The sequence below is a fragment of the Alosa sapidissima genome, chromosome 15 (genome assembly GCF_018492685.1).
Source record: "Alosa sapidissima isolate fAloSap1 chromosome 15, fAloSap1.pri, whole genome shotgun sequence".
NCBI lineage: Eukaryota > Metazoa > Chordata > Actinopteri > Clupeiformes > Clupeidae > Alosa > Alosa sapidissima.
The window spans coordinates 17,310,997-17,327,402 of record NC_055971.1 but is presented as its reverse complement, the minus strand read 5'-3'; the positions used below and the strand labels follow the sequence as shown (position 1 = coordinate 17,327,402).

General features: G+C 40.6%; 1 protein-coding gene across 2 annotated transcripts; it reads right to left on the bottom strand.

Annotated features, from left to right (window-relative positions):
- Window positions 1–743: 743 nt before the first annotated feature.
- LOC121684494 (complement C4-B-like) lies at window positions 744–16,172 on the bottom strand. 2 transcript variants are annotated; one of them, XM_042064560.1, is made up of 41 exons: window positions 16,053–16,172; window positions 15,092–15,284; window positions 14,805–14,985; window positions 14,659–14,729; window positions 14,480–14,565; window positions 14,237–14,319; window positions 14,013–14,100; window positions 13,814–13,919; window positions 13,436–13,562; window positions 13,154–13,269; window positions 12,711–12,890; window positions 12,377–12,559; window positions 10,904–11,092; window positions 10,660–10,806; window positions 10,025–10,157; window positions 9,858–9,926; window positions 9,525–9,716; window positions 9,279–9,393; window positions 9,000–9,070; window positions 8,778–8,917; window positions 8,290–8,493; window positions 8,011–8,062; window positions 7,842–7,922; window positions 7,348–7,551; window positions 7,010–7,085; window positions 6,724–6,880; window positions 6,422–6,526; window positions 6,128–6,296; window positions 5,401–5,597; window positions 5,060–5,215; window positions 4,849–4,908; window positions 4,630–4,723; window positions 4,170–4,341; window positions 3,997–4,084; window positions 3,770–3,844; window positions 3,537–3,639; window positions 3,316–3,405; window positions 2,887–2,979; window positions 2,703–2,786; window positions 2,474–2,618; window positions 744–2,342 (listed from the first exon to the last, which is right to left on the bottom strand). In XM_042064560.1, the coding sequence occupies exons 1-41, from the start codon at window positions 16,112–16,114 to the stop codon at window positions 2,201–2,203; spliced, it is 5,079 nt and encodes a 1,692-aa protein (XP_041920494.1). In that variant the 5' UTR covers window positions 16,115–16,172; the 3' UTR covers window positions 744–2,200. The 2 variants fall into 2 exon arrangements, 1 of the variants encoding a protein (XP_041920494.1); XR_006023147.1 differs by lacking the exons at window positions 744–2,342; window positions 2,474–2,618 and having other exon boundaries at window positions 3,300–3,405.
- Between the last annotated feature and the right edge of the window lie 234 nt (window positions 16,173–16,406).

The window sequence follows — 16,406 nt, the reverse complement described above, 5'->3', positions numbered from 1 at the left end:
GCCTTCCACTATTATTTGCGATGGCCAACTCCTCTGCTACTGTAAAACACTCTGGTGCCTTTCCTCCTACAGTAGTGTTCGAAGACACCTGTTTCTTGTTAGCTGTAAAACAGAGGCCAAGTGAAGGCTATAAGATAGGCCTACATGTTTTCATAATTAAGAAATATGAATGCAAGCTATAACTATATAAACCTACTATTCTGAATAATGTTTTTGTGTTTCATTTTCACCTGCTGCCATGTGCGTTTGGCAATGGTGTTGCATCTGAAATGTTCACAGGATTAGGCATACACTTAATCAGTCAATGGGGGGTACTTAAACATTCAATATCCGTATTACTGTAATCTATATGCCCACTTCTGAATTGGGTTGCATCTGTAGGCCTTTCTATGAACTCAAATTAGGCTATTTAATTATTTCAACTCATTTCAGACATTCCGCAAGCTACTAATCCTCTGTAACACATATTTGAAGAACATGTGGGAATAAAACTTTACTTTTAGGCATTTAGGCTACCCGATCTGTAATACGTTGCCAACAGCCTTGCTCTGCTCATTGCCGACGTATTTGATTTTTGTCGTAGAGTGGGTTTTAATTCCTCATAACTTGTCATAATAATTGTGCATTCCTCATGTAAAATAAGGTGATCGCGTCATCATTGAAAGTGGTGACTTGCGCTGCAACCCGCCCCTTTTATGTGAACGCGCACAGGTTAACCCCGGCTCAACAAATCAACTTCATAATCAGCGTCGTAGTACCGATTAACACCACTTAAGATAACCAGGTTTTGTCAACCCTGGTTTAACAAAGTAACCCTGGGTTACATCTGGGTAGGTTAAGCTCCCTTCGTAGTACAGGCCCCTGGTGTGACAAAAGAAGCCTGAACTTTAATACTGTTGCAGAGTCCAATAGCGCTGCCCTTGAAGGTAATTTGAAGGTCAAATATGTCTTGCAGATATCTGTGTGTGTTTGTGCATCTTTGAGAGCACAGGTAATGAAAAGGTAATGGGAGGGATTGGATGACAAATGCCACTCAAAGCCTTCGAAGTTTCGAAGGCAACGGTTAATCTATTAGTCTGCATTTCACAAATTACATGATCGACTACTATCATACATCTTACATAACAGATACCTCTATAATCTGATTTTATTCATAAAATAAATAAATACCCAGGTCAACAATTTAATAAGGACAATATCTGCTATTGTTATCACACAAGTTGCTGATGACAGCAAATGCATCAATGAGCAATTGATGGTTGCTACTGTTCCCTGTAACCTACTAGACCAACCCCAACCAGTGTAGTCAAGCCAACATGTTTAATCAACATGTTCACATGTTTAAAATATATTTAAATTAACTCTGAAAAGCAACGTAACAAAGCTATGCTTACAAAACCACTCTGGCATGACTAAACACTGGAACACATACCTACACCTTAATTAGACACGTGATTTCCGTGGTAGGCCTATAGGGTATTATTAGATAAAACACTTTTGGAATGTAACTGTGCTCCCCATAGATATATAATAAAGGCTAGATGTCTCATCCGCGCTGCTGGCCAATGGAGGTCGACGTCCGCACCTCGCGGCCATCTTGCCACAGTCAGCTCGCTAACTCATAACATTGTGTTTCCATGGTGCACTGTAATGACAGGTAGTGACCTGAAGGTGTCATTGTTATAGCCTGGGGGCATTGTTCTGCCTTTAGTAGAAGAAGAGATATACCTTACATCAGGTACCACAGAGCCCACCAGATAGCTTGCCTGTGACAAGATGGGCGTCGGTGATGCCGTTAGAGACTCCGCCATAAGACATCTAGCCTTTATTATGTATATCTATGGTGCTCCCTACCCAGGGCCTCCTTGTTGCATTACATTGACTGTGTTGACTGATACGACCATGATTTTATTTCTGTTAATATGCTTTGGTAATTAAAGCTCATGGTTTACTGATCTACTGGTCTCTGCCCCTGTTATTAGAAACATAGGCCTACATTTAGAAAATGAATCTATTTAGTGATGGGTTTTTTTTTATGTGAAACAGTGTTTTACAGAATTACCTTCCGGCAATAAACGTCATGCTCTGTGTGAGATCTCAGTCTTCTGTGAGATTAACAGTCTTCTGTAATAAACTCCGGGTTCATTAACTACGTTGATGGTGCTTCGTTAAGCATAATGCGTGTGTCCATCAGGCCGGTTCAGAGGGCACAGCGCTTCATCTCATGCTGCTCCATGAAGGTCTGGAGTAGCCGGCAGGCCTTGCGGTCCCTTTTGCCTCGGCACTGGCTCTTTTCCGGAATCTTCTCCAGCCACTCGTCCCTGCTCAGTAAGTACCTGGGGCTGCGGATGTCACATCCAGGATGCCATTAGAGGACAAACTGTCATTGTATTGTGCACTTGGCTTATGTTGTCATGTAGGAAGTCATTAAGTGGTTGGTTTTAATCGGAGAAATGGGGTGTTCACTGCTTACCTTCCATTGGCATCTAGTGTGGGTGTGATGGCTGTATTAGTACTCATGAACATGTACTGGGCTTCCATGGACAAAGCAAAGTTTACACAAGATAGTCTTTGAATGAGTTCCCGTGTTGCACCAATGTGAATTTCTTCATCTTTGCCTGTTGAACAAGTTATACAATAACTAACATAAATCAATGCAGAACTGACATAATTGCCTTGGGAGATGTTACTTGCAGACTTGCCTGTTTGAAGAACTTTGATCACTTCTGTAGAGTAATAATTGAAGACGCCATCATCTGTTGAGTTGACCACCTTCACAATGTAAACTACCACAAATAATTAGTCAGACCAGGTTACGTCCCAATTTTTGACCGACCAGGCAATATCTGTGATCAGAGAATCAAATCACTCCTTCAAGAGACTCACCAAAATCAACAATGGGCTTGGAACAGGCAAAGTCAGTGCGTGTGTTTGACTGCATGTTTCCACTGAAAGTCACTTTAGGTGTAGGACAGGAACCTGTGACCACAGAGTCAAGTCAAGTCGGCTTTTATTGTCAATTTCTTTACATGCACTGGTCATACAAAGAATTGAAATTTCGTTTCTTACTTTCCCATGCAGACATAGACATGCTTTAAATACAGACATAGACATACTATGGACATAGCCATAGACAATAAACATTAAATTAAAGTGCAAGACTGAAATATAGAACATGTATGTATCAAAATAGAAACATACATGTTCTATATTTCAGTCTTGCACTTTAATTGCAAGGGTTGTAGTAACATCCAAGCTTGCAGCAACGCATACGTTTATGGTTTAACAGATAGCGGTACCTCAGGTGCCACCTACCCTCTGCACAAGCGCAGAGATCTCCATCACACAGCTTGGAAACCATAGTACTTGTGTGGGGTGCACTGTAGAAAACTCCACATTTCTTAGCTGGAAAATAACAGCAATCCATCACAAAAGGGAACTGTTGACATCAAATAATACAAATGTGGGAATGAGTGAGTCATTTAATCCTATTTAAAGGACTTATTTCCAGAGTGAAAAGAGGCAGATGTTTTTACTTGGAGTATAGTAGTCGTAGATTACAGCAACAGCTGGCTGGACTAGTCCAATAGGTACAATTTGTTCCGCTGTGAACTGCAGACACTCCGTGGTGTTTGTTATCTGATGTAAAAGCCAGTCATTAGAGCAGCACTCTTTTAAAATCAATCAGGCAAGTGAGCTAATAATCAGACACAAGATATTGAGATCATTGGATAACAGCAGAGAATGTAAGGATGTGAGTAGAACTCACCTGATTGAAGTAGAGGTACACTCTGTTGGATCCTAAGTCATAGTGGTCGATGTACTTCTCTGTGCCCTTTACTTTCTAGAGGAGAATGTACATTAGGCTGTGATAACATTCATGTGATACAATTAAACATTCAAACTGTAATAGTGGAATTCTCTAAACCTGAGAGTGATTGGTCTTTAAAGTCAGTGTGGAAATATGGTGTCTAGGACAGTGCAGTCAAAATGTACCTCCTCAAGGTCCTTAACATTTACGATAAGCCCACTCAGTAGAGAGATGTCCACGATGACCATCCCTTTAGACACCCCTTTTAGCATCCTAGAGGGTGATGAGCATCAGATGAGATGAACAGAGTTGTGTAGTTTTATTTTGGGATGACAATGACATGTTCGTCTTTGCTCACCCATAACAGACTGTGTAGGTCAGAGACTTCTCCTTCTTCTCCTGTGCAGGGGCCTGTCTCTTCCTACGGGTGCGCAGGTCAAACCAGTCCATCCGGCTCATTGGGTCATCCTTCTGTGGCATCTCACCATCAAAGTTCAGATAATCATACAGGTTGTCAAAGTCTGGGATCGCTATGAATAAAATAATAGTTACTTTTTTTACCAAGAAAACTCAAAACCTGCCTGAAAACAGTTTCAGCTATGATATTAGTATAGTTACTGATGCTTTCATTTAATGGTAGGCATGGATTTCTCGATATTTTAGTAATTCTGACATTTCTCTCTTTGTGTGTGTGTGTGTGTGTGTGTGTGTGTGAGAGAGAGAGAGAGAGCGAGAGAGAGAGAATGTGTGTGTTACAGTAGTGGTACTGAGAAATCCTTCTAAATATACAGTATGGACCTGTGAAGCCCTTTGCTTACGTTCAAATTCCACTTCCCCTTCAACCGTGACATTGAGGAAGAATTCGTCACAGGCTGAGTCAGGCCTTTTCAGGCTCCTGTAATTCTGCACAACCTGTTAGATGAAAAGGGGCATACCTGTCAATACCCTAAAGCACATAACTAAATTATCCATCTGAGAAAGAGCTATTATTGTTTAAAAAAGTATTGTTTTATTTTCTAGCCCAAATATGTATATACCGACAAAGTGCCGTCTCCTTCTCCTTCAATGTGAACGGAGACTTTTCCCCCTTTCATGATCTGAGGTAAACCAAACATGGCATGGCTATTGTATACGGTTTATAGTTTTACAGATTATTTTCATTATTCTATTACACAATTGTAGTAGTGATAAAATACTTCATCATGTGTGTAAGACTACTGTTACTGGACTAATGAATGTCACCTTTACCTTGATGGCTGGCTGGGTGAGAGCATTACGTTTTGTCAATCTCACCACATCCTTTCGGCCATCTTGAAAACACATCTCCACAGTGAGGTCCAGGTCGTTCACATCATTGTTCTGCTCGCTGAATGTGGCAAGGGCCTCCAGGGCAACAACTGTATCCTTCAGACAGTTAAGAATCCAGATTAGCTGAATTTGGACTCATTAGTGTGTAAATATCCAACAACTGCTGACCGTGATACATTTTGGGTCCAGGTTTATTATTTTCTTTAGGCTGAGGTGAGTTGGGGTACTCTACATGGTCCTGAAAGTTTATGATTTGAGGACCTCACTGCCCTGAGACTTACCTGGGTGGAGTGGAATCCTCCCCCAAACTTGCGCTGTTCCGTTATCCATGACGCAATTTTCCTGGCATACTGAGTGTCGCCCACGGCCAGGGTCTGTAGCAGGGCGTACGCTGTGGTCTCCAAAGACAGCGGGTCTGCTCGTGCCTTGACGTCAGGGCTCTGGGCCTTTTTTGGTGCCCAGAAACACATATTTTTACCTTCAAGCACAAGAATGGTGAACATATTAAATGTAACTTGAATGTTTCAATGTAAATATGAAGATACCCAGGCACAGGGCAAGCAAAGAGCATTGATGGTGATCTACTGTAAGCCACTTAGACTAAGACTTCACCTATGTTCTCTTTTCATTTCTTTCAATGTTGATAGCTGACTAACTGACTAACTGGATTGCTATGTAAACATGAATACTCTAGTTTACTCCTGTAGTTTACTCCTACAACCCACCCCACCCCTTACACTGAATTTAACAGTATTGATAAACAGTTTAATTTGGCCTCAAGTAACACATTGTGTACAGCCACATTGATATAATGTGTTGCGACTACCTTGTGCCCCCTACAGGTTTTCTTCTCTCAGTGCATGGGCAGGACTGGGGCTGGTTAGACTAATTGTTTCATTGAAGTGACCTACATTGGGGTGTGGGTATAAAAGGGGCTGCTCGCTTCCTCTTTAGGCATATTTCTTCATTCTTGCAGGCACCTTTCAAAAACACAAAGGCTGGACTTACTTGTATCGCAGATGGCCAGGCCTCTAAGCTTCTTCTGTGCTTGAGCTGCTGCTGAGCTCTGAGGCTGGGTCAGTGAGAGGGCATAGGCTGTGATGGCTACAGAATAAGGGTCCTCCAGGGAGTTCAACTGCTGCTCCAGGTAGCTCTGCGCACTCTCCATGGCCATTCTCTGAGGTGGAATGTTTTAAAAACATCGGAATGATTGCCCTCATTCAAGATTTTTATTTTAAAGACAGTCAGTTTGTGGTGTGCTGTTCAAGAGTTATACAACTTATTTTGAAAGTATTGGATTACCACTTGTGTAGACTCAAAAGTGTCAAAGACAGGCAGAGCCTGGTGCATCGCTATGAGAACATAAGCAGTCAGTGCCGCACCTCCAGATGATTTCCCAACTCCACCCTACAGTGCGAGTAAAAGAAGTGTCAATAATGTGCTAAGACATTCAAATGATATTATTTTCAGATAGACATAGTATACTGTAGATACAGTAGAGTGTTTGGTGATGTACTTATTTGTAATAAATATTTGTAATACTCTTAATATAATGTTATAATACTTTCATATTGTTTTTTTAAGGCTTTACCAGTCAGTAATACCTGTATACTTCTGCCATTAGAGGGACTGATGCCCTGGAAAGAGCCACCTTGGGTCTGTTTGGAGATGATGTAGGTTATGGACTTCTTTATGTAGGAATCCTCAATGGGAATGTATTCACTGGCTTTAGTGAGTTCTTTGGCAACAAATGCTGTAATCCTTTTGAAAAATATCCATTTAATGGTTAAAGCAAACAAATCACAAAAGGAAGATGCATATCAAGCCAAAGCACAATACTTGGACAAAATATTATAAAGAGAAAAGGAGTTGAAAACAGAGCAAAGTCACCAGATAATGCTTGGGGATGAAGAGAAACTCCCGTAAGAACCATCTGCTTTCATGTATGTCAAGACTTTGCTGTAACCTGCCAAAATAAGTGACATTAATAGAATGTGAATCAAACAGGCTTGTGATGGTTTTTTTTTTTTTATTTAAATATTTGTTGGGGCTTTTCAAGTCTTTAATTGTACTGTACAGTAGAGAGAGTGACAGGAAGTGAGAGGGAGAGAGATGGGGTGGGCCTGGGAAATGACCCGGGTCGGACTCAAACCCGGGTTCCCAAGGGCACGCGGACCGCAATATGGTATGGGCGCTGTAGCCAGTTGCGTCACCCGCCACCAGCTCACCACTCTTGATCATGGACAGGGCTTCATCCCTACGGTCAGCTCTCAGGTTGAGCCACTGGTCAGTGGCGTCCAGGTACTTCATGGCGTTGACGGCAGGGGATATCTCTGCCATGGTCTGATCTGCACAGCCCTTCGGCAGAATAATCATCTTCTCGATGCCCTCCAGGTTCAGACAGTTACTCGCAGACTCTCCCATCACACCCCCTGGAAGAGTACCATACACAGAGCTTTGAGTCAATCCAGCTCAACTTTCCAATTTATGAATACCATCTCCTTAGTCACTGTCAATTCAACTTCTATTCTACTTCACATACACCAAAAACACTTCTCACACATGTAAGATTTAATGATGGTGTTTGTTCTAGTAACATGTACGTTGCACACTTATACACCAAGAAACATTTGTACCCTAAAGATTAACACCGAATATACACTACAGTTATAAGCAAGACTGCTGATGTTTTAGTTCCTATGTTCCTAAATCCCCTTCTCACCTTTGAAGCTCATATAGGTCTCTGGTTCATCTCCAGGAACCATGTCAGAAGGTGTTGGGATGTCAAAGTCCAGCTTGTCAGCTAGATAGACATGAATGGATGTTACAGTGCAGCTTTACACTCTGCCACACCACAACTGTGTTTTAGTCAATGTATAGGCTAGTATTACCTTTACTGTTGATGATGTGCTGATGATAAACAGAGACTAGCTCCCCTTCCCCCTGCACAACAAACATATTATTATTATCATTATTATTATAATAATAATAATTATAAATAATAATAATAATGATAATAATAACAACAACAACAACAATGATAATAATAATGATAATAATAACAACAAAGATAATAATAATAATAATATTAATAATAATAATAATAATAATAATAATAAAAGGTATAAATATAGTCTATAAGAAGGTGCAGAAGTGACCACACATTGTACCTCAACTCTGAGCTCCTTCTGTATTTTATCAGCTACATTGCTTGAACTGTGGGCCAGAATGGTGATGGGAAATGTGCCCTTTTCGAGGGGCACCACGGTGAAATACACGGAAGACGCCGAGTTGGCAGAGACTGTGATGCTCTGTTTGGCTCTGTCTCCCCCAGCAGTACACAAGCCCTCAGAGGGCAGCATCTCCACAGTCACCTGGAATGTTGTGAATGGTTAGATGTACTTAACACATCCACATTACACCCAAGCACTAAACACACCACTAAATGTACAGTAGTAGATAGTAGCAGACAGATATAGTGAACCAACCATGACACGCCTTTCACAAGTCATGGACATTGGCCAGGACAAGATAGAAAACATTTGGCAGTCTGGTGTGAATTAAACACAGCATATGTGATTGGATCTGGTAAAGTACACCCGAGCTTACACTTTAAGAGTAATTAAGAGTCATTGAGAATAATTTTGACTGACACTACCTTCAACTCTGTGTCCTTGTAATTGAACACCACAACTTTCAACTCCAGCTGCTCATTCTTTTTCACTGAGTATGGCAACTTCACAGACACAAAAAAGTCCTGGAACACCTTCAATTGTTTGGGCTCTGCAACACAGAAGCCTGAGGGACCAGACACATGTTTACACGACTGTGGTGCATAATTGTGATCATGCCGTTATACAAGTGAAGAGTGAACTCTTGCCTTGACTTGGAGAGATCCCCACGGCTTGGATTTCCCAGGTCGTGATAGAATCGGGAGATGGTAGAGAGTGCCTTTGAAAAACCACATACCAGTCGACATTATTTTATTTTTTTTAACAGAGAAATATATGGAATGCATACTCTTCTTGCCTCAAAGGAGCAAGGAAAATGTTCTATCTAATGGCTGAGTGATAGATGCAAAAAATATGCATAGAAAAAAGAACACTTTATCTCTTGTGTCAGTATAAGGTTTGAATGCACAGCTCTGACTGGGTTTAACCTGAGCTGACCGCTCTCATCTGTCTCCATTAGATGCCACATCCAAGACTCTGGAAAATAGCTCCTCAGCTGCACATCTGTCCCATCGATGGCTTCATCTACCTCATTACTGTGGCCTGTGTGAGAGAAAAATAACAATAGTCAAAGCTAACCTTCCTCTCTTCAAAGCTTTGATCTAACTCACCATCTAACTCAAGGGATGGCATAAAAGCAATACCAGTGTAACCCACAGAATAGTTGTACTAACTTCTTGCAAGGCTGTATTTTCGCGTTGCCTTTCGCATCTCAGTAGCTGTTTTACAGCATTGAAAAAACACGTCTCTGCACTTTTTGGACTTGCCAGCAGTCCTTCTAAACCTCTGTTCACAGGTGAGTTCCAACCGGTTATACCGGACTCCATCAGCACAGCATGGCCGGACGTCTTCCCCGTACTTCATGACTGAGGACAGGATTCAAGGTTGAGTTTACATTAAATATTTTTGTATAAAACAGTTCTGATGACTTTGTAATAAATACGAGACATTTCATCTCTACCTATGAATATATAGTAACATTGTATCTAGTATTGTCAAAATCTCACCAACAGAAGAGAAGTCATTAACTGTGTTTGCTCTTTTGGACCGTTGATTTTCAGTGGAGCAAGAGTGACCTACAGCGACCAAAGGGAATATAATCACATATTGGCAAATATCTCATCTCTATACAGAATGGCTGGAGTACAATTTTATAAACTGCTTAAACACATACTGTGCCTGGAGAGAATATTTGGCATGTCACAGTTGCATATCCAAATGAGGCCTAGATCCCAAAAAACAGACCGGGCATTCTTCCCTCCTCCGACAGAACAGGCCAGATCATAAGAGTTCATGTAATCAAACATCTACCAAAGCACAGACAGTTGAACAATTACACAAATAATTCAAGCAAATTATGTAATAGTAAAGAAACACTATGTAGTTTTTTTCTTTAGATAACAGCTTCAAATTCTTTCTTTTTAAATATTTTTGCTATGCCTTTAATCTGATAGGACAGTGAGGAGAGTGACAGGAAGCAATTGGATAAGAAAGATGGGGGTGGGATCGGAAAATGACCCATGTAGGGCTCAACCCAAGGTCCCTGTGGGCACATGGACCCATACAGTATGTAGTATGGACATTGGACGCTGTAGCCAGTTGCGTCACAGTGCCCCTGCTTCAAAGGCAACTGATTTATCATAAGGAAAATGGCGTATTTGTAATTTGAAAAGTGACGCTAAAGGTGTACCCATCAGTTGAAAATTGATACCAAAGGGCAAATATTGCTTGTTGCTTTAAAAATTATAGGAGGCACAAACATGGCTGCCGAATTGAAAAACAGATTAGATTTGTTAAGAGTGCTCTCACCTTCTGTGTGGTCAACTTGTTCTGTTTGTTTAGGATGTACACAGCTGAGTCCACAGCCACCAGTGCAACTTTACTGCGGCTGTCTGCTTTCACCTCCACATTCACAATCTCTGCAGGCTTGTGGTCTCTCAATGGACTGATCTCAATCTATGGAGACATGATGCAAAAGTGGTGATCGTCTCCCAAATATCGTCTCCCATATAAACATTCTGAAACTATTTGATATTATAAAAAATAAAGTCACCTTCCCCTTGCAGATATCCATGACATCCACCCAGACTGAGTCTGCCACTATTGTCGAGCCTCTGAAGTAGTATGCGAGCAGACGGAAAGAGGGCGCCATGTCAGTGCTGTACGGGAGGGTGATTTCTGTGAGTTCACTTGAAGTTGTCTGAACACTCTTTGTCTGCAAGGTTTTACCTTTACTCAGGACCTGTAGAGGGAATAAGGGAGTGCTTGGCTTGGTCAGATGTACTCATAGTTCACTTAGGCGTACAATTTAAAGCAGTACTAAAGAAGCTTTGCTCTTTGGATCTCCCTAGAGTTGAGAAGTGCAATAACAAAACAAACTAAAAATGCATATTTCGGAAAAAAGTATGAACATAACTCCGATGTAATATAGAGGGAATAAACTAGCAGCAGTCTGTGGAAAAGAGATTCCATTAACGTTAGCATAGCAGCTCTTTTCCATTTTGATTTTGGAGGAGGGGCAGTGTTCCAGCCGAACACATAAAGTTGCTAAGTCGGTACTTGCCTATAGAGGGCCGCTTAGAAAATGGCAGAAGTGCTGTTTGTCATGTTATGAGGTTATGTGCCATCAAAATGATTTTGGAAGGTTTGTTAGGGTAAAAGTCTTAAGGGTGCCTTTAACGCCAAAGAAGCATTGCAGAACGTTTGTCTACAACTAGCAAGCTTTCTAGCTAGGATTGTTGGGACAGGCATGATCGTGATGCATATAGACTTACTTAAGCTAACAGCTAACAGCCAACAGTATGCAAAGATGATAGATATCTAATTTGCTGACAGAAGTACAGTATTTCATGCCTTACATCTGTGAATACTTATTTTACAGTCTGCTGAAAAAGCTACATTTACTGTCACAGCTTTGCCAGGTTCTTCAGCAGCACCTCACTCTGCACCAGCCACTTCCCCAGCCACGCCCACTCATCAGACTCACTCTCCTGTCAATCATTCTCTCTCCCCTGCCTACTGAAGCCTTACACCTGCAGCTGGTCAATCAGCTGATCAGCTGCACTATATCAGGCCTCCCTCCACACACACACTTTGTCTGGCCTCGTCAATGCTGTACGAAGGACCCAACCAAAGACTCGCTCCCTGGACCTGCAAGTACTTTTCTGTTTACTATTCAATAAGTCTCCATCACCGTGTTCAGTATCTCCTAGTCCTCCTTCTGTGTACCTTGACATTTACATTGCATTTACACATGGTTTCAGACTTCCCTAGGACTAAACTAGGATGGGTTGAAACATTGTTGGTTTTTAATTATAAGTTTGGAGCTAAACTGCGCTGTGTGGACATTCTCTTTTCTATTACTTAGTGAAGAATACCATGGCCAGTTGACATTCACTTGCCATTTAATTGTTTCTTCATTCCCCTTGTCATGTCACATAGAGCCAGGAAAATGTAAAAAAACAACAAAAAACCCCCCATTTCTGACGTGAGATAGGTGACAGTGTATAGGGAAAATGCCAGTTACCATGTAGTAGATGTGGGAGGGCCGGGTCGTGCCAGCTGGAGAGATGTCTCTGAAGCGAGCTGTTAGCTCCTGGTCTGGCGCAAGAACACGATGCTCCATCTCAATGCTGAGATAATCCTGTGTGTCTTCGACTGCTCTCACCATCATTTGTCCAGAGGGTGTGTTCTCTCCTTCAGCAGATAGCTAAGAGGAATGAGTGGTCAGAGTGACTCATATAGGCTTGAAAACTTTTAAACACTGCACTTACAAGTGTTGAGCATTCTTTCCTTTGCTTTATAGTTAGATAAAGATAAGAAGGCTATGGCACTGTTAACCTCTTCCTTTAGACTGTTACCTTGATATCTAGGGATGTAGCTTGTTTGGGAACTTCAAAAGGAATATCAGTAACTCCCTCTTTAGTCGCTACAACCTCTTTATTAATGATGTTTTCTGTTTGGTCTGTTAATTTCACAGTAATGGCAGCATTTAGCTTCACGTTTGGGATACGGGTGCCATCAGGATAGGTGGCTGTGGCCTGTAAAACAACAGGGATAGATTAGCAGTTGCATTGTGGCTTTGCTAATCCCAATAGCACATGTACTGCTTTAATAACAGTCCTTCACTGATTGGTTGATAGCCTTTGTTTGATAGCATTTGCTACGACTACATGGTGGTTTCACTGGTGTGTCTTTGTTGATAATGTAACCACAGGGAATTCCTGTTTTTGTGCTCTTTAATGCACTCCCAATGAACTTTTGTGCTGAGTGTACCAGAGAGTTTAAGGTAAGGTTAGCATACCAAAATGGAGAACTTGCTGCCAGGGGCAAAGTACTTCTTGGTCCTGGACATGTCAATCATATAGGGTAATGTCACTATCTTCACAGAGCTGGTTTCTGCCTCTTCAAAGTCTCCACCTTCAAGAAACAGAATTTGCTAGGCCTGTGCATTTTCACGCATAACGATGAACCATACTCTTTAACCAGCATATTCATTTGATTACACCATACGATAGTATACACATATTTTTCTCAGCATTCCATGGATTTCTGTGTGAGTCTTTGTAGCGCTTTGTAGACTTACTGGCCTTCTCCAAAGCAGTTACAGCAACATAAAGATGGCAACCTTCTGGGTCTGTAATATTTGTCTCTTTTACTTTTTCTTGAAAATGTTCAGTAAGGAGTTTGACACTTGCACGGCCATCCATAATCTGGAGTTAGAAAAGAGAAAGAGAAAGAAAACAATAACTGTAAAAATGTATTTAATGCTTAATATGTCTTACACAGATGAAGGAAGCAGTGTAAAAATATTTGATACATTTAAGCTATTTTGATTTGATGAAAAAACAATATAATTAAATATATTCAGAAAAATGTTGATGAACAAAATAAGTACAGCTTCACAGTCATAACATAACAACGTATTATTACTTTTAAAAATGTATGACTAAGTTATACAGACCTGTGTCTCGATCTGAAGACCTGGTAGATAGATTCTATTCATTTTCTGGTCAATGATCCCAAATCGGATGTAAGCGACACCATCAACAGTTTTCCCATAGGTATACCTAGAGACAACATACATTAGGCCTTACTAATTTGTCATAGCTAAATAAAAAATGTACGAATCCGGTTTGGTAGTTTTGAATCAATTTAAAAACCTTGCAGAAACAGACAACTGGAAGCTCTCTTCTCCCAGTGTGTAGTATGGTTTTACTGCTTCAATCTTCACCTCATATGTTGGCAGCACTGGAAATTAAGAATTTAGGAGGATACTTAACATAAAAAAGGAATGCACACTAATGTTATACACAAAAAATATGTAGCAAATGGTTGACAATTAGTTGACATTTGTGAAAACAGAAATGTAGTCATCATTTCTCACCATATTCTTTCACCTCAAACTCAACTGTGGTATTTGATTCAGGTGCACCAGAAAAATATGCTTCTATTTTCCAGTGTCCAGCTCTGAAACATGTAGAAATGTCAGGTTCATGAAAGAAAAGTACAGTATATATGAGAGTTCATAGACAAAGTGTTGGTATACCACATGATATGGCGCAAAACAAAAAAAAAACAAAGACAAAACATGAATGTTTGTTGTTGTTGTTGCTTACTGCTAACTTACGGTTCAGTGTCAGGGATGCTGACAATCTGCTGAGTGATTTCATTTGATTTTAATAAATTCCCACGGACTACTAAGCCTTTGGAGTTCTATTCAGAGACAAAAAAAAGTTTACAGTATCAAATCATGACCAGAGGTTTTCCTCTTGTGTGAGGTGAGATACGAACATGTCTCATACTTACAAATATTCTAAGGTTGATCTGTTCATCTTTTGGAAGCATGTACTGGTCTAACGTGAAGATCCTGTATTTGACTGGGATATATCACAACAAAATTAAAACTTGTTCACATCCCAATACCAAAAAATATTTAATTTCAACCATCTTACCAGTCTCTCCAGGAGTGTAGATTGGCTTGTCAGTCTGAATGAAAATGTAACCCCTTTTGGTTGACACATGGATGTTTACCATTTGTGGTTTATCAAAAAACTTTGGGGAATTGGCATACAATTGGATATATTTTTTCACAGGCCTTTGATCTTGGGCATATTTGAATAGCTTGGGGTCCACCTAAACACAAATAAAATAAATAAATAAATAAACATCATTAATGAATTATCATTGATCATCATCATCAGTCTCTTAGTAATCAACGCTGGGCTTCCTCTAAACTTAACTTTAGTTTGACCACGGCTTGAAATCTGTTATCTTCACTGAGAGTTATGTGTTCTGTTGATGTGAGAATGTCGTGTGTTCTTGGGTGTCTTATATAGAGATCAACATCTACAGGTTCACTTGCTCCATGAATCTGCATGCTCACTGTCTCCTCTGCTCCAAGATGAATAATGTTTGGAGCAGTGATGAGCCACCTGATGTGCGCACACACACACGCCACACACACACACACACACACACACACACACACACAAACACACACACACACACACACACGAGCACACATGTACGCAAAAACACACATAGAGAGAGCAAGACAGAGAAAAAAATCAAGTATTGCCCAAAGCATGTATTCACACATCAAGGCCTAAAAAATGCACACAACCACTATAAACGTTCAAACCAGACACAGCTCACAAGCGTAGAGCAAAGAAAACCAAAACAAACCCTCAAATAAAATGTGTTTTTATGCGCCCGCCCCCCCCTCTCTCCGAACCCCATAGAATGTGCATACTCATCAATCCCCCACACGTATAGAAACACACTTACGGCATATACGATTGCACACTAACAATCACCACTAACATAACAAAGACATTTACATTGATATATCTAGCAGACACTTTTATCCAAATAATGTATAATAATATAATAAATGTGTAATAATATAATAAATGTGTAATAATATAATAAAGCAGAATCAGGAATAACATTCGTGTTACAGTGCAGAGGAGACCTTAGGTATGAATTACTACTGCATTAGTAAATACTATTACTAGAGGATAAGTCCAAAGTCGAAAGAAAGTCTAAAGTCAAAGCATTCTGACCTTTACAATTAGGCCTACTGTACATGTATGAATTTGGCAGACACTTTTATCCAAAGCGACAGCAATAGAATAACATGGATGGCCGTGCTGGCACAAGGCTTTCCACAGCACCTCAGCTCCCACTGACCGACTCACCTGGGAGGCTGGGCGTCCAGCGCAGTGACCACACAGCAGAGGATCAGGAGTGTGATCGCCATCTTGCTACCAGAGTGGCTTGTGAGCTAGTCGAGTTTGCCTTTATCCCTCTGCTCAACAGCTCTTATGCAACTTCTTTATTTATCTAGTTCAACTGACACCAGAAACAATCCAGGGTACTGTTAAATATATGTTAAATATATGGGAAAGGTCAACATCTAGCCATTGTGAAACCACAGAAAAAAACTGCTCAATGTTGTGATATTGATTGCATGCAGATATACAAATGTGAAATTATTAGATGAATTACCTCTGGAGTTGGAGAAGAAGTCACATGTTTTCCCAGAAATCAGC